The sequence below is a fragment of the Gopherus flavomarginatus genome, chromosome 14 (genome assembly GCF_025201925.1).
Source record: "Gopherus flavomarginatus isolate rGopFla2 chromosome 14, rGopFla2.mat.asm, whole genome shotgun sequence".
Taxonomy (NCBI): Eukaryota; Metazoa; Chordata; order Testudines; family Testudinidae; genus Gopherus; species Gopherus flavomarginatus.
Window position 1 is genome coordinate 39,146,241 of NC_066630.1, and position 26,907 is coordinate 39,173,147.

At 49.0% G+C, this 26,907-nt stretch overlaps 1 protein-coding gene across 1 annotated transcript in view; it reads right to left on the reverse strand.

Moving 5' to 3' along the window:
• Nucleotides 1–26,907, reverse strand: part of ATP6V0D1 (ATPase H+ transporting V0 subunit d1) — a 78,176-nt gene that overhangs the window by 1,898 nt on the left and 49,371 nt on the right. The window contains exons 3-6 of the mRNA XM_050923178.1: nucleotides 11,765–11,943; nucleotides 8,712–8,791; nucleotides 3,220–3,297; nucleotides 1,205–1,381 (exon numbers count right to left, since the gene is read on the reverse strand). Coding sequence (XP_050779135.1) covers nucleotides 1,205–1,381; nucleotides 3,220–3,297; nucleotides 8,712–8,791; nucleotides 11,765–11,943 — 514 coding nt within the window. The remainder of the gene's footprint in view (nucleotides 1–1,204; nucleotides 1,382–3,219; nucleotides 3,298–8,711; nucleotides 8,792–11,764; nucleotides 11,944–26,907) is intronic.

Below are 26,907 nucleotides of genomic sequence, written 5' to 3' on the forward strand. Positions count from 1 at the left end.
GCACAGCATCAGCATCATCCCTCCCAGTCCTGCTCTAGCAGCATGCTCCCTGCAGAGTGCTTATATATCACCCAGTGTGTGTGTTGTGTGTCCTCTTTCCCACCCTGCAGAAAGGTAAGTACCCACTCCAGATAGAAACTCTTCATCCCGGGCAATTTCGCACAACAGCCTGCACCACAGACGGCGAGAAATGACGGTCAGAAGTGAAGCAGACTCTTGTCCCTCCGCCAGGCTGGCGGCAGCAGGGCATTGGGCTGGCTCCCAGAAGGAAGGCCAGGATTCTCTGCAGCAAGCACTGATTTACCACCCACTTACATTATTTGGAAATAGGGCACTTAATCTGGAGTGAGCGCGTCCACATGGTCTTGCACTGAAACTACAGGCGTCAGTGACAGCAGATTTGGGGCCTGGTTTGCGTGTAGACAAGTGCAAATATGAAACTGATTTCATTGCTCTGGTTCCAACAGGAATTAACTCAGGACCATTCTCTGGCCTGTGTTATGCAGGAGGTCACATTAGCTGAACCCAGTAGTCCCTTCTGGCCTTGGAGTCTATGAATAAACCAGGGCTACTCTGTGGGCACTCGCTGGTTTAAACCTGGCTCCTGGAACGCTACCGGTGCAGATCAGGGAACCTTTCATTAAACCAGTGCAGTGTGTGTTGAGACAAGCCCTTAGCTACAGATTCCTGCCAGGAGGTGCATCTCCCCCCTAGTCTCCATCCTCAGGCTCCCAACAGATTTCGTGCCATTTGAACAGGTCCCCGGCAGGTTTCCAGGCACTCGCCATACAGCATTCTAATGCTAGGGTCCAGTCATAAGGTGGGGGGGTCTCTTCAGCCACCACCTCCACGAGTGGCCCCCTGTTGCTCCGTGACCCCAGCATGGATGGAGACATGGGGACTCAGAACTGGGTCTCAATGCCCCTGTGCAGCAGATAACTCAGGCTCTTCAGCAGAGGAAAGAGTAAATTGCAGCACCTTGTATCCCACCTGCAACCAGCACAGCACCGAGTGATGCTGGAGGGAGCCCGGTCCAGCCCTCTCTCAGTCATAGGAAGCATTGCTGAGCCCCTGCCAGACAAATCCTGAAATGCACCAGGGTATCCGCCCCCACACCCCTTCTCTGTGCATGTTGTGCCATAAACTCACTGATCGATGTGTGGAAAGCAGTCGGCTCCTGGGACCCCCCCCCGAGGGTACTTACAGGGTAGTAGTCAGCTACTGTTTTGACTTGCTCGTAGTCATCTGCTCTGGCTAGCTGGGCCAGGCCCTCAGGGTAGAGCTTCCCGCAGTGCGGGAACAGCTTAGCTCGGTCCTCTTTGGAGAGCTCCGTGCCAAACGAGTTGATGGTGATGATGAAGGCTCTCCTGTCTGCTTCAAACTAGGAGAAAGACAAGCGGCATTAGGCAGTGCGGTGCCCGTCCCCCTGGGCACTCAGGAACTGGGAGCGATGGCCTGAAAACCTGGGGACCACGTCTCGACTAATCGGTTTGGTCTCTGTGCTAGCAAATCAACTGCTTGTCCTACCTACTGCACTCGGGTGCTCGCGTGCCGCACGCAGTCACTGCCCCAGGGTCGATTTTCTAAAGCCAGGCACAGATCTGGGCAGCCCGTCTGCAGAATCACTGTTCAGACGCTGGCTTCTCGGCACTATGCGCAGGAATCATAGGGAACAAGGCTGAACTGGTGGAGACAGCCTTGCAAGAGGCGCAGCGTTGCACTCCATTGCCAGGAGTTCGCAACAGAGACAAGGTGTGTGAAAGCTCTGGCCACAGGTGGTGTGATAAATGGAGGGGGGCGGGGGGAGCCAGCCAGTTAGCTATAAAGTCCCTCTTGGTGGCTGCTCTCTGCTTGCTTTACCTGTAAAGGGTTAAAAAGTCCCCCAAGTAAAGAAAAAGGAGCAGGCACCTGACCAGAAGAACCAATGGGAAGGCTAGAACTTTTTTAAATGAGGAAAAAACTTCCTCTCTGTATCTGTTGCTGTTCTCCAGGAAACAGGGGAACAGGGAATGGTTATGCTATGAGAAGCGTTAAGCCAGGTATGATCCTAGAGCATCAGCTTATACCTAAAATGACATATTTGGAACCCCCGGATGTGTAAGTAGATCAGAAATGTTTAGAAAGACGCAATTAGGTTTATTTCTATTGGCTGGTGGACTCCTCCATGCTAACCCCAGATGCTTTTGTTTGCTTGTAACCTTTAAGCTGAACCCGAAGGAGGCTATTTTGGGTGCTTAATTTTTGGAACTGCTCTTTTAAAAACTAGCAAAAGCCTAAGCTTCAGATGTATTTTCTTAAAAACCAAAAAGAACACCCGCCCGCCTTTTTTTTTTTTTTTTTTTTAAACAGGATTGAATTTTTGGTGTCCTAAGAAGTTTGTGCATTGTTTAAATAGCTGGGGGCAACAGCTAATATTGTGTGTGTGTGTGTGTGTGTGTGTGTGTGTGTGTGTGTGTGTGTGTGTGTGTGTGTGTGTACACGTACGCACGCATGTATGTACACGTGTACATACACACCAACAGAAAGGAATTCCCAAGTGCGCCTTCCTGAGTTCCAAGGGGTTTGCGTTTGGGTGGTGGTGGCATCTACCCAGCCAAGGTCAGAGAAAAGCTGCAACCTTGGGAGTTTAATACAAGCCTGGAGTGGCCAGTATTAATTTTTAGAATCCCTGCAGACCCCCACCTTCTGCACTTGAAGTGCCAGAGTGGGGAATCAGCCTTGACAAGAGGTTTCCACCAGTCCCTTTGGCTGAGGGGCAGAGTGTGCCCAAGGACAGGTATGCGCCTGGCCACTTGAGCAGAGACCCGTGGAAGGAACTCTCATGGGCTTGGCTACCAGGAATGGGGAGAGCCACATTCCACCCTCTGCCCTTCTGGCTGCTTCATAACTTGCTCTGTCCCTGGGCTCCTCTCCAAGTCAAAATGCGCCACTTCCCAGGCCTTTTGCATTTCTGGCAGAGGGCAAAGTGGGAAGGTGTTTGTGGAACCTGCTGTGATGACATCACCCGCTTCCCAGTGCTAGCAACAGCTTCTCCTGGCTCCCCAACCAAGCAAGCCAGCCACATGCACGGAGGTGCAAAGGAATTTTAGAAACCAATGTCTCTGCGGTCGATCGGCAGCTCTGAGCTGCTCTGGTTGGAGAGCGCTGAGCAGCGCACAGTGTGATTACTGTTACATTATACTGTGCAGAATGTGCAGGGGTGTCCCGTCTGCAGCCTACCTCCAGGATTGGACACATGGCGTCTGCAGTTGTGCCTCCCAGGATGTTGCAGAACTTGTAGAAGGATTCCAGGTATGCCTGAGGAGAAAGCCAAGCAGATGAGAGGACAAGTGACACTTATCTACAGCCCACATGATCCCCAAGCATTTCTGAATGTGTCCAAAGACCTCAAGACATGAGCCCAGTAGGACCTCTGCATCATGGCACGCATCTCGTGTCGCTACTGCTCATCTGGTACATCCCCATGAAGCTCCACCCACTCCAATCACCATGCTTCCATGGAAGTAGAGGGAGGCCAAAGAGGAGAAAGGCTGCAGGTGGATTTCAGAAGTAGGTAGCAGCCTGGCACTCGCTGTGAATACATTTACGGCTCCTCTAATTGGTCCCTTCTTGTCTTCCAGTCTATGAACCAAACAAATAGGCAGTGAGGCAGGGTATGCTGGAGTTCCTCGTGTGGGGTGACTCACTCTGGTCTAGCCAGTAACAGGCTGCCTGAATTTGTGCTAACACACTTCATGGTTCATAGCGTAGCACTTCCAGGTCAGAAGGCACTTCCTGCTGAAGGCCCTGTGCCTACCACCTTACCTCCCATGGGGCAGGCTGTCTGATAAGGTACAAGAGATGCAAAGCTACTGTGACATTGCACTCTATGATTTTATGAAAATATGCTAATGTAACTGGAATATGCTTCATGCAAAAGGTCTCTTGTAAGGTATCATTACAAAGCTTATGATCTACTGAGTGTGTTCATCCTATTTGTACAAATGTACCACTCTTGTATCTGAAACTAGAAATATGAAATATAACTCAGAGTCTGTTGTAATTATGCAAAGTGCAGGCCATTAATGGTGGTTGGAATCTTGATGACTCCCATTAACCAAAGCAATTGACTGCAGATGGCTCCGTTTTACCTGTAAGTCTTCCTGTAGACATGCGTGCTGGCAAGTGGGCAATGAAGTCTTACAGTGACATGTGATCATGTCACCTGAACTGGAATCCATCTTTAACCTGATGCTTTCCCGTCGAGAAAGGGGGAGTAGGAACCCAGCGGGACAAAGGATTCCCGCCTTATGCAAAAGATATATAAAGGGGCGGAACAGAACGAAGAGGAATCCCCTAGCTACCACCTGAGCTGGAATAAGGGCTGTACCAGGGGAAAGGATTGTGCCCAGACTAGGAAGGCATCCAGTCTGTGAAAGAAACGTATTGAAACATCTCTCAGAGTGAGATGTTATCTGTAGTCAATTGTATTACTGCATTAGGCTTAAATTTGCCCATTTTATTTTGCTTCATTTCACTTGGTAATTCACTTTGTTCTGTCTGATACTACTTAAAACCACTTAAATCCTACTGTCTATGTTTAATAAAAATCACCTTTTACTATTAACCCAGAGTCTGTATTAATACCTGGGGGGCAAACAGCTGTGCATCTCTCTCTACCAGTGTTATAGAGGGAGAACAATTTATGAGTTTACCCTGTATAAGCTTTATACAGGGCAAAATGGATTTATTTGGGTTTAGACCCCATTGGGTGTTGGGCATTTAAGTGTTAAAAGCCAAGAACACTTCTGTAAGCTGCTTTCTGTCAAGCCTACAGCTGTTAGGGGGCGTGATTCAGACCCTGGGTCTGTGTTGGAGCAGACGGGTGTGCCTGGCTCAGCAAGACAGGGTGCTGGGGTCCCAAGCTGGCAGGGAAAGCAGGAGCAGAGGTAGTCTTGGCACACCAGGTGGCAGCTCCCAGGGCGGGGGTTCTGTGATCCAACCCATCACAGCCACACTTACCCTAGGACTGCAACACCAACCACCTGCAGGACTAGTGATGTAAACTGCTGGACTGTCTCATTCAGCTCCACTGTGCTACACAGAGTCACTACTAACAAGTCCCCATTGAGGGCCTGATGGCCACAGAAAAACCAAAGGACCCACAGTCTCATTGTTGTAGCTCAGAATCACTCCGGCCTGGTTTATGCGCAGACTGTAGACTCATTTGTTCTGTGAAGTGACATCTATGTTTGCGTTGCTAACAAAATGCAAGAGACCCTCAACCCATCCTTTTTATCAAGACAAGCTCTCTGCACCCCTCTTCCCCAGGGAGCAGTTGGGGGGGAGGGGATGTCATTGTGGAATGCCAGCTGGAGAGATTAAAGTGCCTCTGGCGTCAGACACATGCTGAGATACCAGGCTGTCGCTTCAGACTCCAATGAGAGACCAGAGAAGTGCCGTTAAAGTGAAACTCTTCCTAGGAAGATGCTGCATCACAGCAAGTCACCTCACTGCACATTCACATCTGGAACATGGCAGGAAACCTCAGTGGGGAGGGAGCGAGAAAGGTACACCAGCCGAGACAGTGGGGAGTGCTGCCCTGCACAACTGCCGCTCTGGGCAAAGGTGTTCCTCATTTCCAAAAGGGCTTTCAACCGAGAAATCAAGAATGTGACGTGTCCCAGGATGGGGTGCTCTCGCTTGGGCCCCAGGGTGACGGCATCTGCCCAACACTCCTTGCCTTCAGCTCTGCCTTTCACCACTCTCGGGCCAGGACTGCCGCTGCAGCCCCAGACAGCTCTGTGAGAGATCTGACCAGCTCCCTGAGAGCACTCGCTCCCTGCACCAAGTTTGACCTCAGCCTGGAAGCAAATCTGGGGAGAAAAGTTGAGGAAAATCCTTCCTGCTATTGAGTTACACAAGCCAGACGAGCATTTTAGAGTTTTCTGCTAGCCAGTGCACAGAGCTACTGCGGAACCCCCACGCTCCGCACGCTAAGGGGCCCAGAGCAAGCAGCCAGCCCCTTGGGAGGGTTATTGACAAATACCATAGGGTCTAAAGGGGCTCCGGCCTGGTCGTGCACTGCACATGTCACTAGAGACGGTCCCTGTGCTGAGGAGTATTGCTGGAGTATTGCCTCCAGCGACCAGAGGTAAGAACACAGGCAATGTCTGCCAAATCAGCAGTGTCCTATAAAAGAATTAAATACAAATCAAACACCAGCTTAAAAAAAGCACCGTACAGGAGCTGGGAATTATTACTCAAAAACAAATCTAGAACAGTTTCTATACAAATGCAAGGAGTTTAAAAGCAAAAACTAGGAGCTGTAGAATGTTTGACAGCTGACAGAGGTCCTTTTGATCACAGACATCAGCCACTGTTTCAGAGAATTAAAGGGAGGCAAACATGCCCATATTTACGCAGTTCATGGGTGACCTGTGGAATTATACCCCTACGTGCTTTTTGTACCCAACAGACTGAACTGATATTGTCACGAGGCGAGACACAAAAGTATTGTCACAGATCAAAAACTGCCTAGGAGACAGAAAGCAATGAGCAGGGTTGAACGGCGAACAGCAGGGCCTCAAGACACTGTCCTAGGTCCCATGTTTAATGTATTTATTAAACATCTGGAAAGGGAGTGTGCAGCAAGGAACCTCAGAGAGGACTAAAAACCAGGAGAATGGGCAACACATAATGTTGCTATGGGCAGCTCAGAGACCTCTGCTCCACGTGCAGCTGTGGTCAGAAAAGCAAATGCCGTTTGGATGCACAAGGCCCGGGATGGAGACCACCACAGAACATTCTAGCACCTTTATATCAACCACTGGATACTAGGCACAGTACTGGACACCGCACCACACACAATCATAGAAGATTAGGGTTAGAAGAGACCTCAGGAGGTCATCTAGTCCCACCCCCGATCAAAGCAGGACCAACCTCAACTAAATCATCCCAGCCAGGGCTTTGTCAAGCCGGACCTTAAAAACCTCTAAGGATGGAGATTCCACCACCTCCCTAGGTAACCCATTCCAGTGCTTCACCACCCTCCTAGTGAAAAAGTTTTTCCTAATATCCTACCTAGACCTCCCCCACTGCAACTTGAGACCATTGCTCCTTGTTCTGTCATCTACCACCACTGAGAACAGCCATGCTCCATCCTCTTTGGAACCTCCCTTCAGGTAGTTGAAGGCTGCTATCAAATCCCCCCTCACTCTTCTCTTTTGCAGACTAAATAACCCCAGTTCCCTCAGCCTCTCCTCTTAATTCATGTTTCCCAGCCCCCTAATCATTTTCATTCCCCTCCGCAGGACTCTCTCCAATTTGTCCACATCCCTTCTGTGGTGTGGGGCCCAAAACTAGACACACTACTCCAGATGTGGTCACACCAATGCCGAATAGAGGGGAATGATCACGTCCCTCGATCTGCTGGCAATGCCCCTGCTAATACAGCCCAATATACTGTTGGCCTTCTTGGCAACAAGGGCACATTGTTGACTCATATCCAGCTTCTCGTTCACTGTAAACCTCAGGTCCTTTTCTGCAGAACCAGAGGGGTTTAGAAAAGAGCACTGAGAAGGACCAGAGTACATGCAGGGATACGTGTGTTTTGTTTTGTTTTTTTACACAAATACACTGCTCCAAGCTGTTTGCACATGGCAGGCACATACACACGTGTGCACATATGCTGCATGCAAGAGATCACACTCAGCTTAGCACGTTTTCCCCTAACTAGCATCCATGCTGAAACTGACCTTCACTACCACCCATCAGAAGCAGAGGTCACACTCCAGCTGCTGGCTAGTTCCGATTATGAAAACAAGGAAGACAGATATAATCTGTATCCTGCCCTTTACCAGACACTCAAGATGGAGTGATAGCCTCATGGCAGCACTGGCTGTGACCAGCACAGGAGTTGGTTTTCATATTAATGAAAAGTTCCTGAAAGTGCTGGCTAGAACCAGACCGTATTGGTAGGAGCTACAGTTAGCTCTGTACACATGCCATCTCCTTATTCCTCTATGCTGCTGCATTGCTGGGGTATCCATTGTTCCAGCAGCTCGGCTGAGGTGCTGAAGCCTTTTTCCAAGCAAACCTTCACTTTTTAAAAAAGCACGTTACTGGTCCATGTTCTCGGAGCCAGGCCAGAGGGAGCAATCTTCACGTTGGCTAGGTCAAGCCTCCACTTCACATGGATTCTGTGGCCACCTCTGTCAGCCAAGGAGCAGCCCTCTGCCAGAGCCTGCACAACTCATGCAAGGTTATTCAGAGAGGTGACGTCAAAGGGTACTTTAAGAACACCCTTGCTGCCAGCCGGCTGACACCGCAGCAGAGATTGGAAGCAGCTGGCACTAGCAAGCTGGATATAATAGCACTGTGTGAACCAACCTCCAGACCCCCCAGCCTGGCACACTGCTTCATTCCATCCTGGACACAGACCCTGTTCTTGGTCACGTTTTAACTGCATTATTGCTCCCGGGGGGAGCTGCTTCTAGCTGGCTTTACGACACACAGCAAACATACTAACCACTCTCTCCTTACCCAGCCTGGAAAAGCTGTCTTTGGAAATAGTCAGCTAGGACAGCGCTCCATGAGCGCTCCCCCTGCTCAGATCCCTCCACAGCAGAACGACCAGCAATGCCCCAACCCCTCACAGCATGAGTCACTGATGTGTTACTCCAGGAAGCTGTTTCATTAGCTCCTTCCCTCCCCGCAAGGGCCACATTTACCTTATACAGCGTGTTTCGGATGATTTCAATGTTCATTTCATCGAGGTCCTGCTCCGATATGCAATCCTGGAAGAAGGCAGCTGAAACAGACAGAGAAAGCCATGAGCAAAACTGCAGCGTGCTCCTGCTGCTCTGAATTGCAGACTGCGCTCCCGAGAGAGGGACTGGAGTGTAAGACCTTTGCAAGCAGGAGACCAGGTTTCCAAAGGCACAGCACCCAGCATGACCCTTACGGCTGGATGTTCAGAAGTGCTCGGATTGGGAGCTGAGCTCGGAATAATCAGGCCTGTATTCTGGTGCCTAGATGAGAGCTAAACTCTTCTGAAAGACTGGCTGTGCCTTTTCTAGTCCCTGGGTGTTACGGTGCCACAAAGCCGGGGAACCACCAGGCGTCCCACAGAGCTCTGCAGGAAGGGGCAGTGTCTTACCAGTAGTTTTATGGTGGTGACACTAGTGCCATTTAGAAATCGAATTTCCTAGGGTGCCTTGAGCTGCAAGGCTATTAGGTCTCAGACTCGGGTGCATGTCAGACTGCTGCAGCAGCAGTCAGCGTGCGTGTTTGTTAGGCAGCACTTCACTATTCCCCAGGACCAGGCCAGCACCAGCCACAGTGGTGAACAAACGCTGAAGTAGACAAAAAGAAGGCATATGCAATCAAATGGGGGAAAAAGGGAACTCCATGTGCCTGTAACGGTGATAGGACATTCTGGAGGGCAGAGGATGTTAAGCTTTTAGGAAGATAAAGGGCTGGATTAAAAAGACTCTGGCCTACAGGAATGTTCTACACTGCCTTGTTTTTCAGCAAGAGATTGTCATTTTCATTCAATATAAACCCTGGACACTTGGAGCCTAGAGATGGACACACTGCACAGCTGATCAGACTTTTTTAAACAATGCATTTCAGCTTTGGGAATTTGCCATCCTGTGAGACAGGACACCAGTAACTGGAGAACACACTTTCCACGTACTAGAGTTTGCAGTACCTTCCGTTACACTTGCGGTTGCTATTTGCGTTAAGGGTCCCAGTTTTCATTCCGCTCCCATCTTGCTGCCCCTTTTATGCTAGAGTTCACTTTCTGTTTTCCCATGCTCATGTTCAGGGAACGTATGTCAAGGCTTTGGCTTTGCTGCAGATCCTTCCCTAGCAGAACACTCAATACATGGGAGCAAGAGCTCTCGCTATTGGTTCAGTTTTTGACCAATTTCTTGGCTCGTCTAATGAGTCATTTTCTCATCAACTATTTCTCGGCCTTATCGTCCCAGGTTGTGTTTATGGGAAGCACTTTCTTTCCCAGCTATGAAAATCTAGGCTGCTACCAACTGTACCACCAGAACTCTATGTCTGTTGAGGAATTGCATCCTTTCTGGAGCAGCTAGAAGAACTGCTCCTGAATCATCCCACTGATTTTGTTCCTTTAACTCTGTTTGCCAACACTAGCCCAGGAGGCCTGTGTCTCCAGACAGCCACTGTGCACAATGGAAGCATTCGCGCATCTGCTCCTAGACTGCTCCACTGCAGGCTTTAGGTCTGTCTGTCTGTGACGAACTGGGAAAGTTCTTAATGTTTTCTCTGAGTACTGTGTTGGTGCCTCAGTGTCCCCATGGCAGTTCTTAAGTATCTGGCAGAGCAAAGGGCCAGTGCACCTAAATGCCTGACACTCTGTCTCCTAGCAACTGATGGCCTGGGCCCCTCCTCTGCAAAAGGTGCCAGCTGAAGGTGTTGGAGACAAAGGGATCAGGTGACCTCCTGGCCCGGGAAAGGGGCTGAGGAGAGAGGAGGGGCTGGGAGGGGTTGTTAGTCTGGAGCTGGCTGGGGTCAAGGGTGGAGGGCAGACCTGGGGGTCTGGCTCACTGCCCCCCAGAATGGACCCAGCCGAGGGGTCCGGTTCGCTGTATCTACAAGCCCTGTTTTAGACCCTGTTCCTGTCATCGAATAAACCTCTGTTTTACTGGCTGGCTGAGAGTCACGTCTGACTGCAAAGTGGGGGTGCAGAACCTGGTGGCTTCCCCAGGACCCCACTGGGGTGGACTCACTGTGGGAAGCGCACGGAGGGGCAGAGGATGCTGAATGCTCCAAGGAGAGACCCAGGAGGTGAAGACGTGTGAGCTTCTTGCCCTGAACAAGTCTGCTCCAAGGGAGAGGAGGCTCCCCAAAGTCCTGACTGGCTTGGTGGGGAGCAGTTCCAGAGCATCGCCCGGTGACTCCGTGACACTGTCTGTCTCTTGCTGGGATAAGGTAGCACTGGGATAATTGTTTCACAGTGGGACATAGACAAGTCTGGCTCTGCAGACCACAGCAATTATCAACATTTAACAAAATTAGTGGCATCTCCCACTTGGAGAGTTACTCTTCCCCTCTACTGTTATGTCTCTCTGCTGGTGAGAGAAGGCTCTGCTGACCATTCTTCCAGCATAACAGTAACACTTCTGCTAGATTCCACATTCTACAGATCGGTATAAGGTAAGTCAGTTCTCAAACCGGAACTCCTAGTTTACAGCACTCATGGTTTATGGAGCGACTGTTTGTTCTTACTGCCTGCGTCAGTACAAGTAAAGGCAGAAAGGAATGGAAGTGGGAGCTATAGGGAAAGATGCCCACAGAAAATGGCCAGCGTACCAACCAAAGTGCTCAGTGTTCCAATGGGAATAGTAAATCTGTGCCAGAAACTTGCTAAATTAAGTAAAATTACCTCACTCCCTCAGAGGGCCTTCAGATTATTTGCTAAACTGCCCTGCATTACCTGTGTGTCAGTCAAGACAACAGTGTTAAAAGAAAATTACATTTAACATGCTTCAACTTTCTATCTTCAGGTTTCTGCATAAGACCATTTGCAGAGCAGCTGATGGGGAACTAAGGGGATCATTGAGTTGTAGATGCACAAGATAGTTCAAGACAGACATGCAAGGCAGTAAAACCCACCATGCCTGTCTCGGTGGTTAGACAGTTTTGTAGTCCCGGATTCAGAAACACGGGTTTGTGCCCATCCTAGTGCATGAACGGGCAGAGCGGTTCCAAGCCCAGCTGAAAGGCACTTTGAATAAACACTGCTCACCCAGGGGTGTATCCACCAGGATTGCGTTGTAGAGCTCTGCAGGGGTCTGAGCAATATTCACAGCTTCCATTTGCTCAAAGCTTCCTAGCGGATGGCACTTGGGCACCAGCTCCGCGATGGAGCGCTGGTGCAACGTCCCGGTGATCAGCAGGATGACGTTATCGATCATGTAGCTGTAACTAGGAAGAACAGGAGAGGGGAAGCATGTTACTGATATGGACATCAGGGCAGTAAGGTGAGTGCACATGTTGGCTCACAGAAGATACCACACCCTCTGGAACCAGTCTATGCTGCCTCTCCAGTCAACCTGAAGGCTCTGTAGAAAGTTGCCAGGTGTACCCAGGAACCAGAGGAGCCTCCTTTTCAACACTCACAGGTCTATCAGCCTGGAGGGAGAGGAACCAAGCTTACTCCCAACTTAAGATCATTCCAGCTAGACCCCAGCCATCCACACTTCTCTTCCCACCATGCCCCTCCCTCTCCCAAGCCACTGGGACCCCCTCATGTCACTCCCCCTTTTGTGGCTGTACAAAGCATTGCCTCAGCAAGCCCAGCAGCAGCCAGGGAAACTGATGGGGATGAGGATGGACAGGTCTTCATCCCTCTGGCTGTGTTCAGCTGCTGCATCTGGGGAGGCACCATACATCAGCAGCATGGGTGCCGTTGCACAGATGCAGTGGGGAGAATGCAGTGTTCCTGCAGCCCTGTGCCAAGCCTGGCCCTGTATCTTGTGGCTACTCACTTGGGAGCACATACCGGGTTTAATAAGGCTGCCCAGTGTAAGAGGAAAACTGCATGTTATTAATCCCCATCTCCTTGCAGCCTTTAACTCCAGGCTGGAGGTTTCCAGAAGCCCTGACGAGTTTGGTGGAGAAATCACTGGGTGCGGGCCTATGGCTGCGTTATTACAGAGGCTCAGATTAAGGTCTCTTCTGTCTTCAACCCATGAATCGTTTATACTGCAGCAGAGGCTACAGGTCACACCCCAACCAGGGCTGCCTCGTGCTATGCACTGGACACAAGCCCCTCCCACAGAGATTCTAGCTTGAAAGACAGGCCAAGCCGGAGGGGTGGAAGCTGCAGCAATCAAGAAGCAAGGTCAGGGCTTCGACAGAAGCTTTGACATCCTAGACCAGTGGTTCAAACTTGTGTCCTGGTGACCCCTTTCACACAGCAAGCCTCTGAGTGCGACCCCCCCTTAAACATTATACAAACAAGTGTGTGTATTTAACACCATTATAAATGCTGGAGGCAAAGTGGGGTTTGGGTGGAGGCTGACAGCTCACAACCCCCCATGTAATAACCTCGTGACCCCGAGGGGTCCCATCCCCAGTTTGAGAACCCTTGGCCTAGCCAGAAGGAGACATGTGAGATTTAGACACTGCCTGGATGCTGGGCTAGCGGGCAGGCAAAGGCGCGAATGTGGGCTGGTGCTGCCCAGCACGACAGAGGTAGGGAGGGAGAAGGCTTTGGGGAAGATCAGCAGCTCAGCTGGGGCCATGCTGCATTTGGCCATGCTGAAATTTGGTAGGTCCAGGAGGCGGTGTACAAGAGGCCATCAGAGCTGTTCTGGGGGAGCAGAGAGGGCAGAAGGTGGACGGGAGTGAGGCTAGAATGGAACTGCTGAGCGCCGCACATTGAGCGACATGAAGGGCAATGGAGGCCCAGCCTGGCAGGGAGCAGGGCTCCAGGCTGTTCTCTGGATGGCCGGAGGGTAAGTTATTGAGGGGAAGGGACTGGAGGAGGGTGAGAAGGGGAGGGCAGAAATGAGGTTTGAGGAACCAAGCAGGAAGGACGTGGCCTGGCTCTGCTCAAGCACCATACCACGTGGGGTGGGTACCTGGCCCTCCAATTGCCCTCCACATCCCCACACGTTTCTGCCTTCCCCTTATGACAAAGGGCTTTGCGGGGCTCTCAGTGACCATTACGATTTGTCTCACTTCACCAAGACTACAACATTGCCACAACTGCATGACGTTGCTAGCAGTCTCTCAGCTTAAAGGCAACCCCTGGCCTGCCTCCACAGCCCCCTCCCCCCTGTGGAGATTAGAACATAGTCAAGGCCACCTGAAGGGAAGCCCCCTGCCCCCCCCCTTGTCTGTGACAGAAGAGACGCAGAGACAGCTGTAACACAGGAGTGTGATTAGCACTGGATGAGTGGCCACAAGCCATCAAGATGCACCTCAGTGAAACACTCAGACCAAGCCCTGGCTGAAGCATGCACTGCTAGGACCAGCCCGTGCTCGAAGGTACCAGTTTCCAGGCTATACTGTCTGCTTACAAACAAAAGCAACTTAAGACAAGGTTTCATGCCATGATTCTCAGGAAAATCCCTGACAGGTTGTCATGTGCCCATCTGCAACGCCCCTACTCTGCAAAGGCTTCCTGGGCTGCATTAGGGCATCGCCTACACACAGCAAAGCAAAGCACGCTGGACCTCACAGAGGGCACACAAAGCATAAGATCCACTCAGGCCATGTCTACATCTAAAGTTTTGCAGCGCTGGTTGTTACAGCTGTATTAGTACAGCTGTATAGGGCCAGCGCTGCAGAGTGGCCACACTTACAGCAACCAGCGCTGCAAGTGGTGTTAGATGTGGCCACACTGCAGCGCTGTTGGGCGGCTTCAAGGGGGGTTCCGGGAACGCGAGAGCAAACCGGGAAAGGAGACCCGCTTCGCCGCGGTTTGCTCTCTCGTTCCCGGAGCCACCCAGCAAACCGCAGGGAAGGAGACCTGCTTGCTCTGGGCTCCGGGAACGAGAGAGCAAACCGGGAAAGGAGACCCGCTTCGCCGCGGTTTGCTCTCTCGTTCCCGGAGCCACCCAGCAAACCGCAGGGAAGGAGACCTGCTTGCTCTGGGCTCCGGGAACGAGAGAGCAAACCGGGAAAGGAGACCCGCTTCGCCGCGGTTTGCTCTCTCGTTCCCGGAGCCACCCAGCAAACCGCAGGGAAGGAGATCTGCTTGCTCTGGGCTCCGGGAACGAGAGAGCAAACCGGGAAAGGAGACCCGCTTCGCCGCGGTTTGCTCTCGCGTTCCCGGAGCCACCCAGCAAACCGCAGGGAAGGAGACCTGCTTGCTCTGGGCTCCGGGAACGAGAGAGCAAACCGGGAAAGGAGACCAGCTTGATTACCAGAGGCTTCCTCCTTCCACGGAGGTCAAGAAAAGCGCTGGTAAGTGTCTACATTGGATTACCAGCGCTGGATCACCAGCGCTGGATCCTCTACACCCGAGACAAAACGGGAGTACGGCCAGCGCTGCAAACAGGGAGTTGCAGCGCTGGTGGTGCCCTGCAGATGTGTACACCTTCAAAGTTGCAGCGCTGTAACTCCCTCTCCAGCGCTGCAACTTTCTGATGTAGACAAGCCCTCAGTCAGACGTCTCCTGAGCGTAACCTGCAACTAGGAACAGGCAGGGGAGAGGAGGATAGAGTGCTCAGCTATTGCCAGCGCAAGCACCTACCAATTATAGGCAGAACAGCTCTTTACCTGCCCTAGCTCACCTCAGGTCCTGCCATCAGCATGACAAGGGCAGCCTGCAAGGAGTCAGACCCACAGACATGGGAACGGTAACACTTCTACAGCTACTGGTGAACACAAACGGCTCCAGAACCGCGCTCACTGATCCAGCCTTCTGACTAGCCAATGCCACATGAACAGAACAGGGCAATTTATCAAGTGATCCATCCCGTTGTCTAGTCCCAGCATCTTCAGTCAAAGGCTTCAGCACACCCAGAGCATGGGGTTGCATCCTTGACCATCCTGGCTAATAGCCTGAACTTATCTAATTCTTTTTTGAACACCATTATACTTTTGGTCTTCCCAACATCTCCTGGCAATGAGTTCCCCAGGTTGACTGTGCATCGTGTGAAGTAATTCTTCCTTGTGTATGTTTTAAACCTTCTGTCTATTAATTTCATTGGGTGACCCTTGGTTCTTTTACTACAAGAAGGTGTAAACAACACTTCCTTTTTCACTTTCTTCTCAGCATTCATATTTATTAACTTCTATCATATCCCCTCTTGTTGGTCCCTTTTCCAAGCTGCCAAGTTCCAGGCTTTTTCAATCTCACCTCACATGGAAGCTGTTCCATACCCCTCATTTTTGTCATCCTTCTCTGTACTTTTTCCAGTTCTCGTATACCCTTTTTGACACAGGATGACCAGAACTACATGCAGAATTCAAGGTGTGGGTGTACCATGGATTTATAGAGAGGCATGATGACATTTTCTGTCTTTATTATCTATCCCTTTCCTAATGGTTCCTAACATGGATAGCTTTTTTTTGGCTGCCGCTGCACATTGAGTGGATGTTTTCAGAGAACCATCCACAATGACTCCAAGATCTTTCTAGAGTGGTAACAGCTGATTTAGATCCCATCATTTTGTATGTATAGTTGGGATTATGTTTTCCAATGTGCATTACTTTGCATTTATCAACACAGAATTTCATCTGCCATTTCCTTGCCCAGTCACCTAGTTTTGCAAGATCCCTTTGGAACTCTTCCCAGTCTGCTCTGGACTTACTTATGTTGAGTAGTTTTCTATCGTCTGTAAACTTTGCTACTTCACTATTTACTTTTTCCAGCATCTGAAGAAGTGGGTATTCACCCACGAAAGCTCATGCTCCAAAACGTCTGTTAGTCTATAAGGTGCCACAGGATTCTTTGCTGCTTTTACTTTTTCCAGATCACTCATGAATATGTTGAACAGTACTGGTCCCAGTATAGGTCCCTCAGGGACCCTGCTATTTACCTCTCTCCTTTCTGAAAACTGGCCATTTATTCCTACCCTTTTCTTATCTTTTAACCAGTTTCTGATCCACGAGAAGACCTTCCCTCTTATCACAACTTCTTACTTTGCTTAAGAGCTTTTGGTGAGAGACCTTGTCAAAGGCTTTCTGAAAGTCCAAGTACACTATATCCACTGGATCACCCTTGTCCACATGTTTGTTGACCCCCTCAAAGAACTAATAGATTAGTGAGGCATGATTTTCCCTTTACAAAGGCCACGTTCACTATTCCCCAATATACTGTGTTCATCTACGTGTGTGAGAATTCTGTTCTTTACTATTGTTTCAACCAATTTGCCTGATTCTGAAGTTAGGCTTACTGGCCTGTAATTGCCAGGATCAGCTCTGGATGCTTTCTAAAAAATTGGCATCACATTTACTATCTGACAGTCATCTGGTACAGAGGCTGATTTAAGTGACAGGTTACATACCACAGTTAGTGGTTCTGCAATGTCCTTCAGAACTCTAGGACCCCCACATGGTATTCACTCAAGTGACCTATTACTGTTTAGTTTACCAATTTGTACCAAGACCTCCTCTACTGACCTCTCAATCTGGGACAGGATCCTATCTAGAAAAAATGTCTCAGGTGTGGGCATCTCCCTCACATCCTCTGCAGTGAAGACAGAAGCAGAGAACTCATTTAGCTTCTTTGCAAGGGTCTTATCTGAGTGCTCCTTTAGCACCTTGATCATCCAGTAGCCCCACTGATTGCTTGGCAGACTTCCTGCCTCTGATGTACTCAACTTTTTTTTTGCTGTTGGTTTGCGTCTTTTGCTAGGTGCTCTTTACATTCTTTTTTGGCCTGCCTAATTTGTACTTTTGCACTTGACTTACCAGAGTTTATGCTTCCGTTTTCCTCAATAGGATTTGACGTCCAGTTTTTAAAGGATGCCTTTTGCCTCTAACCACCTTTTACTCAGTCATTTAGTCATAAGGGCATATTTTGGGTCTTAATATATTTTTTATTTGGGATATACATTTAATTTAAGCCTCTATTATATGTTTTTTAAAAGTTTCCATGCAGCTTGCAGGCATTTCACTCTTTGACTGTTCCTTTTAATCTGTTTAACTACCTTCATCATTTCTGCATAGTTTCCCCTTTTGTAGTTAATGCTACTGTTGTGGGCTTCTTTGGTGGTCCTCCCCTAAAACAAGAATGTTAAATTTAATTACTTCATGGTTGCTATTACTGAGTGGTACAGCTATCTTCACCTCTTGGACCAGACTCTGTGCTCTGTTTAGTATTAAATCAAGAATTACGTCTTCTCCTGGGGTTCCAGGACTAGCTGCTCCAGGAAACAGTTATTCTGTGTGTCTAGAAATGTTCTCTGCATCCTGTCCTGAGGGGACATGTACCCAGTGTGACAAAGTTCCTCCTCTACCTTGGTGGGTCCTGCGCTTATTGGGGGATTTGTTCACCTCAGTGATCTTCCCCTCTGGTGGAACCCACAGTCTGGGTCAACTCCTCCTGTGTCTGATCAGGAGTTGCAAGGTTTGGGGGGGGACCCGGGCCCACCCTCTACTCCAGGTTCCAGCCCAGGGCCCTGTGGATCGCAGCTGTCTATAGTGCCTCCTGTAACAGCTGCATGACAGCTACAACCCCTGGGCTACTTCCCCATGGTCTCCTCCAAACACCTTCTTTATCCTCACCACAGGACCTTCCTCCTGGTGTCTGATAACGCTTGTCCTTCTCAATCCTCCAGCAGTATACTCTCTCACTCTCAGCTCCTTGCCTTCTTGCTCCCAGCTCCTCACACATGCTCTTTCTCCTCTGGCTCCTCCTTGCCTGACTGGAGTGAGCTCCTTTTTAAACCCAGGTGCCCTGATTAGCCTACCTTGATTGGCTGCAGGTGTTCTAATTAAAGTAGCTCTCTCTACTGCCCTCTAGAAAGATCTTAATTGGCCCCAGGTGCCTTGATTAACCTGGAGCAACTGTCATTTGGTTACCAGGGTACTAGGGATTTGTTTAGCCTGGGGCTAACATACCTGTTTCTCAGTACTTTACTGTAGCCATCTTGCCTTGTCCCATCACACCAGTAAATATGGAGATAGCTGACATCCCTAATATTAGAGTTTTCTATTTTTATAACCGCTCTAATCTCCATGGGCATTTCACAGTCACTATCACCATCCAGGTCAGGTGATCAGTAGTGTATTCCTACTGCTATCTTCTTATTATTCAAACATGGAATTTCTATCCAGAGATTCTATGGTCCAGTTTGAGCCATTTTTTCCCTATATTTGACTCTGCTTTCTTTCACATGTACTGTCACTCCCCTACGGGTGTCACCTACTCGGTCATTCCTATATATTTGTACCCTGGATTACCATGTCCCAATGATTGTCGTCATTTCCCACGTTTCTGTGATGCTGTTATATAAATATCCTCTTTTAATACCAGGCACTCAAGTTCACCCATCTGAGTATTTAGACTTGTAGCATTTATAGACAAGCACTTATAAAATGTGTCAATATTTAGTTGTCTGGTAGAGGAGACCACAGTGTAAGGGACAGATGGTTTGGGGAAGCCAGCTGGATGCAGCGAAGACAAGTCAGAGTGTCTCCTAGTCTACGCGAAAAGTAGTAGGTTTTGTAGTGGTGCTCACAAAAGCCACAGATCATAAGGCTACAGCTAGTTTTTCAGACTCGCAGACCACAAACAGCTTTGATCATAAGGGGACATTTTTAAAATGTTCTTGGCTGGCAAAGCTCTCCTATTGCAATGAATGCTAACAGCAGAACACTAACTGGTGAGCCTCATCTCCGCTTCACTTTAACCTTCTGGGCAGGCAGCCAAGAATCAGCGTTCCAGCCAAGCTAGCAACTTCTCACCTTGGAGAGACCTGGTACCTGGAGTTTCAGGAACCTCAGCTCCTCCACCAAGGCTAGGTCCACCTGAGAAAAGGCCTAGCTAAAAGCAAGTAATGCACAGAAGGAAGGTGGTCCAGCCACATGCAATACTGACTGCAACTCCTTCATATCGCCCCAGTCCAGCAAACACACCCTCTCTCGAGATTGCAGACAGCTTGCTAGCCAGCTAAGTAAGCTAACAAATTGCTGTTCTGCCTGCTGGAACTGGCCCAGCCAAACACAAATTCTGTGTGTACTGTCACAGCAGTGGCTCAGCCTTCTGTGCCCCATTCAGCACCGCAAAGTGTGCCCCCACACTGTATCCATTCAAGTATACAGTATCATTGCAGAGGGAGCCTGAAGACCAAACGGCCTTGGAAAGCAGCTTCACTTCTGGTTTCAGAGCAATCCCTTAATGAACCCAGGAGTTCTGTTTTGCAGGTTCAACTTGTTCTCTACACACTACCATCATCTCAACATACAGAGAGGAAGCAGAGGAAACTGCTACCAGGGTGAACTTCAATGCCTCATTACTACCCCCCTCCCTTTTCACCCCCATTCTCCACCCCTCCCTGCACCAGCAGGGTACAGTCTTGCCCCCCTCTGGCCCAGAAGGAATGTTCTTTTCCCTCCTTGTATCATGGCTCATGTCGCAACAGCTGCAGCCTTCAGCTGACAGCAGGAACCCGGTCTGCTACAGAGCTCTGTTCACTACCTAGAGCTCACACAAGCTTTGACCTCCCTGTTACTGACACAGCACCTCCCCTTGGAGGAGGCTGTCTGCTTGGTAATGCTCCAACTCTCTGCTCTCCAGGCTCTGACCCCCACCCCCACCACATGGATGGGGCATAGCACAGAGAAGTCAGCAAGTAAGCTTGTACTTTTCCACCAGCCATCAGAACCAGTGTGTTCCGCAATGGGCAACTCCCAGCTGACACCCATTCATGGCTCCTTTTCTCATATCCCATCAATCCATACCTCACCCGCTTGCTGACAAACGCTGGCCTCTGCCCCAGGGGTAGGCACTGGTTTGTGACAGAGTGCTGCTATTTTCACTACATTGTGTCTCACACTAGCTAATCCGCCAGGAGTACAACACTCATGTTTCAGTCAATCCACAGGCACCAATGCAAATACCCAGACGTATCCCCAGGAGACATCTGAGATAGTGCCTTTTGGACTGGCACTGCGTCCCAGTTTCCATAACCGTGAAACTCTATCTTCCAAAGAGCACAAAATCAGCAAGGTAAATTATGTTGTGGCCAAAGAGGACAGAGATCCAAAGAGTCTCAGCTGTGGAAGTGTGGACAGGAAAACAAATGGTCAGAGAATGCAAAGTAACAGAACTTGGAGAAACCACTGGGGCACCAAGCTATTTAGAAACCTGGAAAGCAGTGATGCTGAATCAGACATAGGGAGGGGCAGCAGATTAGACAGACTTGTAATGACAGACAGCAGCCGACGGAAAAGACCTAGGGTGGTTCACAGCAGAAGCAACACATGAAAAAGGGAGAGAATCATCTTGGTCTCTGAGACTGCACCTAAAACAAAGATATCAGTAGGTCAGAGATCACTAAGCAAGGAGCAAAGCTATGTGGGTATTGGGCTGAAGAAACTAGCTGAGAGAGTAAAGAGAATGCAACTGGACCTCAGCTTAACAGCAGTTAGGCTGAGGAAAAGCAGCAAATAACTGTGTACAAATATTGAAAGATGCAAGTGTTCAAAAGGGAAGGATTATTTGAGATGAGCAGAGTGATGAAAAGAGCTAAAACCAAGCAGGAAGAAAACATGGTGACAATCAGAAAAAGGAGCGTGTTTGACTGTACAGTCTCCCAAGGGAACCAGACAGAGCCCCATGGCTTGGGACATTTACAAAAAGACTGAAAAAGGCACTGCAGAGTAATATTGCATTGGCCCCAAGGAGAGAGTACGCGTGACCAAAGAGATCCCAGCACTTATTGCTAGGCTTGGCAGAGTCTGATTTATTTTACTTTGGCAAATGATGATTATTATGTTTTTAGATTTTTATCTATTTCAGTTTTCATAGTAGCAGGAAATGATGGGTGGGTGGGTCAGACAATTTAATGACAGTAGACAGTCAAAACGATTCAAAAAAGTTAAAGTTTTGTAAACATTAAAACACTGTCGACATCACATGAAAAGCATGCAAAGGAAATATCCTTAAGTCATAGAATCATTAAGGTCAGAAGGGACCATTATGATCATCTAGTCTGACCTCCTGCACAACGCAGGCCACAAAATCTCACCCACCCACTCCTGTATCAAACCTGTGTCTGAACCATTGAAGTCCTCAAATCATGGTCAGCAAATCATACCTATTTTTACTATTCATTCACTAGCTCATTTGTCCAAGTCTAAATCACCGGATTTTGACTGAGTTTGCAAGCAGCGTTTTTCTTATTTTGCCCATCGATGGAAATCCCTTTTTGACGTGCACGATGGAATCAACTCAAAATCTAACCCTTCCAAGGCCACTTAGGACTCAGTCTCAAACTCATCAGGTAATATAGTTTCATCCCCAGTCAAAAAACTGCTCTCTGTCCCAGGATACCAGGGAACTTATTAAAAACCAATGCACGTGGCTACAGAGCATGATTAAGGACAGGACACTGGATAACCTGCGTGTCTCACGAATCTTCTGAGAACTCAGCCACACTGTACTGGAACAGCTGCCATATGCCACGGTCCCAAGCACTGTCCTCCAGGAAGGCATGACAAGGACAAACGACTAAGGCAGATCCAACAAAAGCTGGAGGCTGTGCTCAACTGGGGCACAGGAAGGTTAGGGCTGCTGTTAAGGCACATGATGCAGTCAGGAGCAGAGAGTCTAGAGTCTCTTAACTACCAACTTCTCCTTGTTGAAGGACACCATGAACAAGTCACTAACCACCTCAGCACTTGGAAGGAGACAACCTGCCTCACGGGAGTGAGTTTGTTGTCCGGGAGACTCCCAGACGCGAGTCCATGACCATCCTAGCAAGCAACGGAAACCCCAAACCTCCAAATACAGGCGACCGTACACCCGCAGCCTTGTAAGGGAGCCAATCCCCCTACTGCACACTGCACAGTCTGCATGCTGAAGGATGGAAACATTTATCTATAATTACACTTTCACACCGGATCATAAAGCATATGCACAAGGGTCAGAGTAAGAATGACCAAGCAACTCAACTTTCAGACCAGGAAATGCCAGTGTTTTACTCTGCAACCTGAACCTTCTTGTACGACTACAAACAACATGACCTCGGAGCCCAAGCTCACGCCTGAAGGTCTGCAAGTGATCAGAGATTCCCCACTTTCCAGGGAGGACACCACACCTGGATGCTGTAGCCTTGGAAAGGGCTAAAGAAGGCTCTAGGCATGATGTTTTAGGGTCCAGAAAGGCTATTTTAGTGCTTTTATGCAGCTCCTGTATAACCGGCAGAGCTGACTCATGGGAACTAAGGCCCTTGGCTCAACAGACAGAGGGATACAAGAAAGAATCAGTACAATTACAATTGTACAATAGCTTTCCTGTGGCTTATACAAGATAGATGTTCTTATGCAGGAAGAACAGTGCTAAGATTCAGCCTCTCTTATCCATCCACACACTCATCCAAGCTCTCAATATCTCACATCTCAATTACTGCAGCATTTCCAGCCTTGACAAATGTCATCGTGCCCTGCTCAGATCCATTCAAAATGCTGCTGCAGAGATCACTTTCTTAGCCCATCACTTTGACCATTGTCACCCCTCTCTTGCCATCCCCCTCCACTGGCTCCCTCTTCTCTACCGCATCAAACAAAAGCTGCTGGTCTTTGTTCTCAAGGCCCTTCACAATCGGTCCCCACCCAATCATCTCTCATCCACTGTCAAAGCTCATCTCTGATGGCTCATATCACACGTCTCCATCACCCACTTGTTACATCTGTAAACAAGCATCATCGTGCTTTCTCCCAAGCTGCCCCTACACCTGGGAGGCGCTCCCGTGAACATCCTTCCTTCTCAACCCTCCACAAGTCTCCTTTGCTGTGGCATCTACAAAAACATGACAACAGTTAGGCTACTGGTGAGAGACCATGGCACATCCGACTCCTTGTACTCCATCTGTTGTCTCCTACACTCGTCAGCTCCTTGGGGCAGGGACAGTTTTTGTTGTGCTTGTACGGGGCCTAGCACAACAGGGTCCCGGTCCATGACAAGGCCTGCCAGGCATGACACTAATACACATGTGAAGATGTGCAGTCCGCTGCTAGTTTGGGTGACGGATGAATGGCAGTGGAAGACATCACCACTTACATACACCTAAATTCAACCGCAAGTGATGGGGCTCAACGCAGCCATTGCTGGATGAGGTTCTCCAGCTAGCGTCAGGCAGGTCAGAAGAGATGGTCAGAATGGGCTCTTCTACTGGCACTGTGAGGACACACTGCACTGGCAAAGGCAGCCAAACGTGAACGCTCTGCTCAAAGAGCTGTTGGCAAAACTTTTCGGTAAGACTTTCTAGTCTATACTAACACTGAACTGGGATATTCTGAAGTGGTCTAGGCAGAGCAAGGTATTTGCCCTGCTCCAAGCTGGCACCCTCATGTAGGCCCGCTGGATGTTTGGACATTTTACAAGCATGCATGGACAGCGTTTTACAAGTGTAAAAGATGCTTGAATTAGTGCTGTAAACCCACAGAGCAGCTGATGTGATGTGGCTTTAAAGGAGCAGAAAAGACGAAAGGAAGATGTCAAAGAGCCTGATCTCCTGGCATTAGAAATTGATCTTGTAGAGAAAAGTTGGACACAGCATTGCCCTATACCAGAGCCAGACGCTCAGGTGAGCAGGCAGTTCTGGGAGAGCAGCGCACCTTTGGGCTCTCAGAGGGCTTGCAGTTAACATGCCAAGCCCCGCGCTCGGTACTGTAATAGCTCATTACCATGGCACAGTGGTGTTTGCTAAAGAAATAACTTGAACTATACTTTGCTCTGTATTTACCAACTACTCCAGGTAATGTTCTCTAAGCTTACTTTGAACTGAATTATGTTATTTTATTGGCCACTGTACCTTGGTGAAAAAAAACAACCACCACTAACCCTATGTGTTTCTAAGAAATAAGCCGTGCAGGTGTATTGACTGAAGGATCAGGCCAATTCTCCATTTGTGCACTGAAAGTTGAGAAGTGTAAACTCTCCTCTCACCCTGCACTTGTCACACAGCCCTCCCCCTTGGAAGGGAAGTGAACCCTCAGCAGATTCCATGGCCATTTTCTGAAGAACTAACAGCCACTGAACTAGCAAACTGGAATGCCTGCTCTCTTACCCATCGGGAAAAATAGCTCCTTCAGTCACCGTTCAGTTCTAGAGGCAGCTGGGTTATATAGTGGTTTCCAGCACATACCATGGAAGCTCATTCCTAATGAGCATGAAAACGTAGTTTCCTTTGGACAGATGTGGAAGGATTGGAGTCTCTGCCATTCAGGATGGCATTGTCAGAGACCTGCTGCTTAGAAGCCTTTTCAAACCACAGGCTGTATGCAAATGGGGGGTTCTGAGACAGTGTTGTTACTTCTTCCTTCAAAGACCTTGGATCTTCCACAGTTCTCCTGGACAACCCCTCTTCATCCAACTAAACCAGTCTCTTCAGTTCTGCCAAAGTGGCTTGTAAAGCTTTTATTCCGAGATCTGCAGAGCTCCTGGAATGTTCATTTTCATCCCCAAAGATTCAAATCCCTCTTCTAACATGTTCTGCTTTTCAGTTAATATCTTTGTTCGTATATTATGGGTAAGAGCAACCAGGAGTTCCCAGCCTCCTCCCTCGGCATCACTTACTAGCTTAGACACCATCCTGTCCCCTCACACAGAAGCCTTCCAGGCATCTTATTTTCCTATTGCTACTCTCTCCCTTTCTGCAGTTCGGTGACTGGAGGCGAACAGCCTTCCAGATGAGGTTATAGAATGGCACAGCAATGCTCTCTGTATTCTCCACCCCATTTCTCACGCACAGCGAGACTGCTGGCTCGTTGTGAACACTGCAGCGCACTGTGCGGCAACGCCAGGTCCCTTCCCTGGGTGTTCCTTAGAACCCAGGGAGGGGAGCCCCTTTAACCGAGCCTCGGTCCTCTCCAGAATCAACTAACCTAAATGATTGTATGTTTTAACAATTTAACCACCTTACTGCCCACCCCCTTTTCAGATCTTTAATATATTAAGCGTGGCTCCTGGGTGAAAGAATGCCCCATCCCAAAGAAAGGGGGCTGTGGGATCAGCCAGAGCAAGGGGATTCCACACCACCTCCAACTCCTGGGTCTACCAAGGAGGCAGGGATAGACATCTCTCTCTGGACAGCAGGAAGGCACTGACAGAAGAGACACAGTGGGCATTCCGAGCAAAGACAGCAGTTCCACTGATGGAGGAGCCAAAGTAAGGAGCCTGTCTATTACAGGGAGTTTGACCACACCAGGTGACTGTGCTTTGATGAAGACATTAAGCTATGCAATTGCAGAAGGCAGTTCCTGAGAGTTAACCTTAGGGTCTGTAGCATCAGTGGTCTCTGAGGGAATCCATCAATGACAGCCTTATGTTACAATGACACGCTAAGTGCAATCCACTTCAGAAAAGCTTTCAGTCCAACAGACAACCTGGTCAGATTAAAATCGACTATTTGGGAGCTATCCCAAAACAAAGAAAGAAAGAATCTATCCAAAATGTATACTAGATAGCTATTGGTGGACCTAGCCTCCATGAATCTATTAGCCAGGATGGGCAGGAATGGTGTCCCTAGCCTCTGGTTTGCCAGAAGCTGGGATTGGGTGACAGGGCATGGATCACTTGATGATAACCTGTCTGTTCACTCCCTTTGGGGCACTTGCCATTGGCCACTGTCAGAGGACAGGATACTGGGCTTGATGGACCTTTGGTCTGACCCAGTCTGGCCGTTATTATTTATAAAGGAACGTTAAACTAAACAAGACAGTTTGTTCTGTCAGGCTAATAAAAAGAACAAAGCCTTTATGTAAAGTCAGTGCGGCAGAACATTGAGAAACACCTAAAAATCACTTTCACCCCGCAAGTCCATATATTTGTTCAATTCAGGAAGTGGTTTTGCTGCTTCAGGTACACTTAATACCTGTGGTAGCTGCCCTGAAACATGACTCTATAAATACTCTGAGCTGAACAGTCAGCTATTTGCGTGGGAGCTAGGATTTTGACAGCCAGCTTGTGCCTATGAGTCTGAAAGTTGTTACATAAAGGCATAAAAGAATCAGGAAGAGACACTCCTTGCAATAAGAGATTGATTGATTATTGACCATAGACAGAAGTGGCTGGTGTGAAGCATGCAGCACCCTCTCCCTTACACTGGGTTAACAGGTCACTAGAACTGATGAAGTAGCTTAATATCACCTGATAAGAGAAATCCTCTGCAAGATCACTTTGCCGTTCTGTTCCCGAGAAGCTTCTCCCCCGTCCCAGTGCTTCTGCATGGCGCAGAGTCCACACAGAAGACCCGTGGCAAT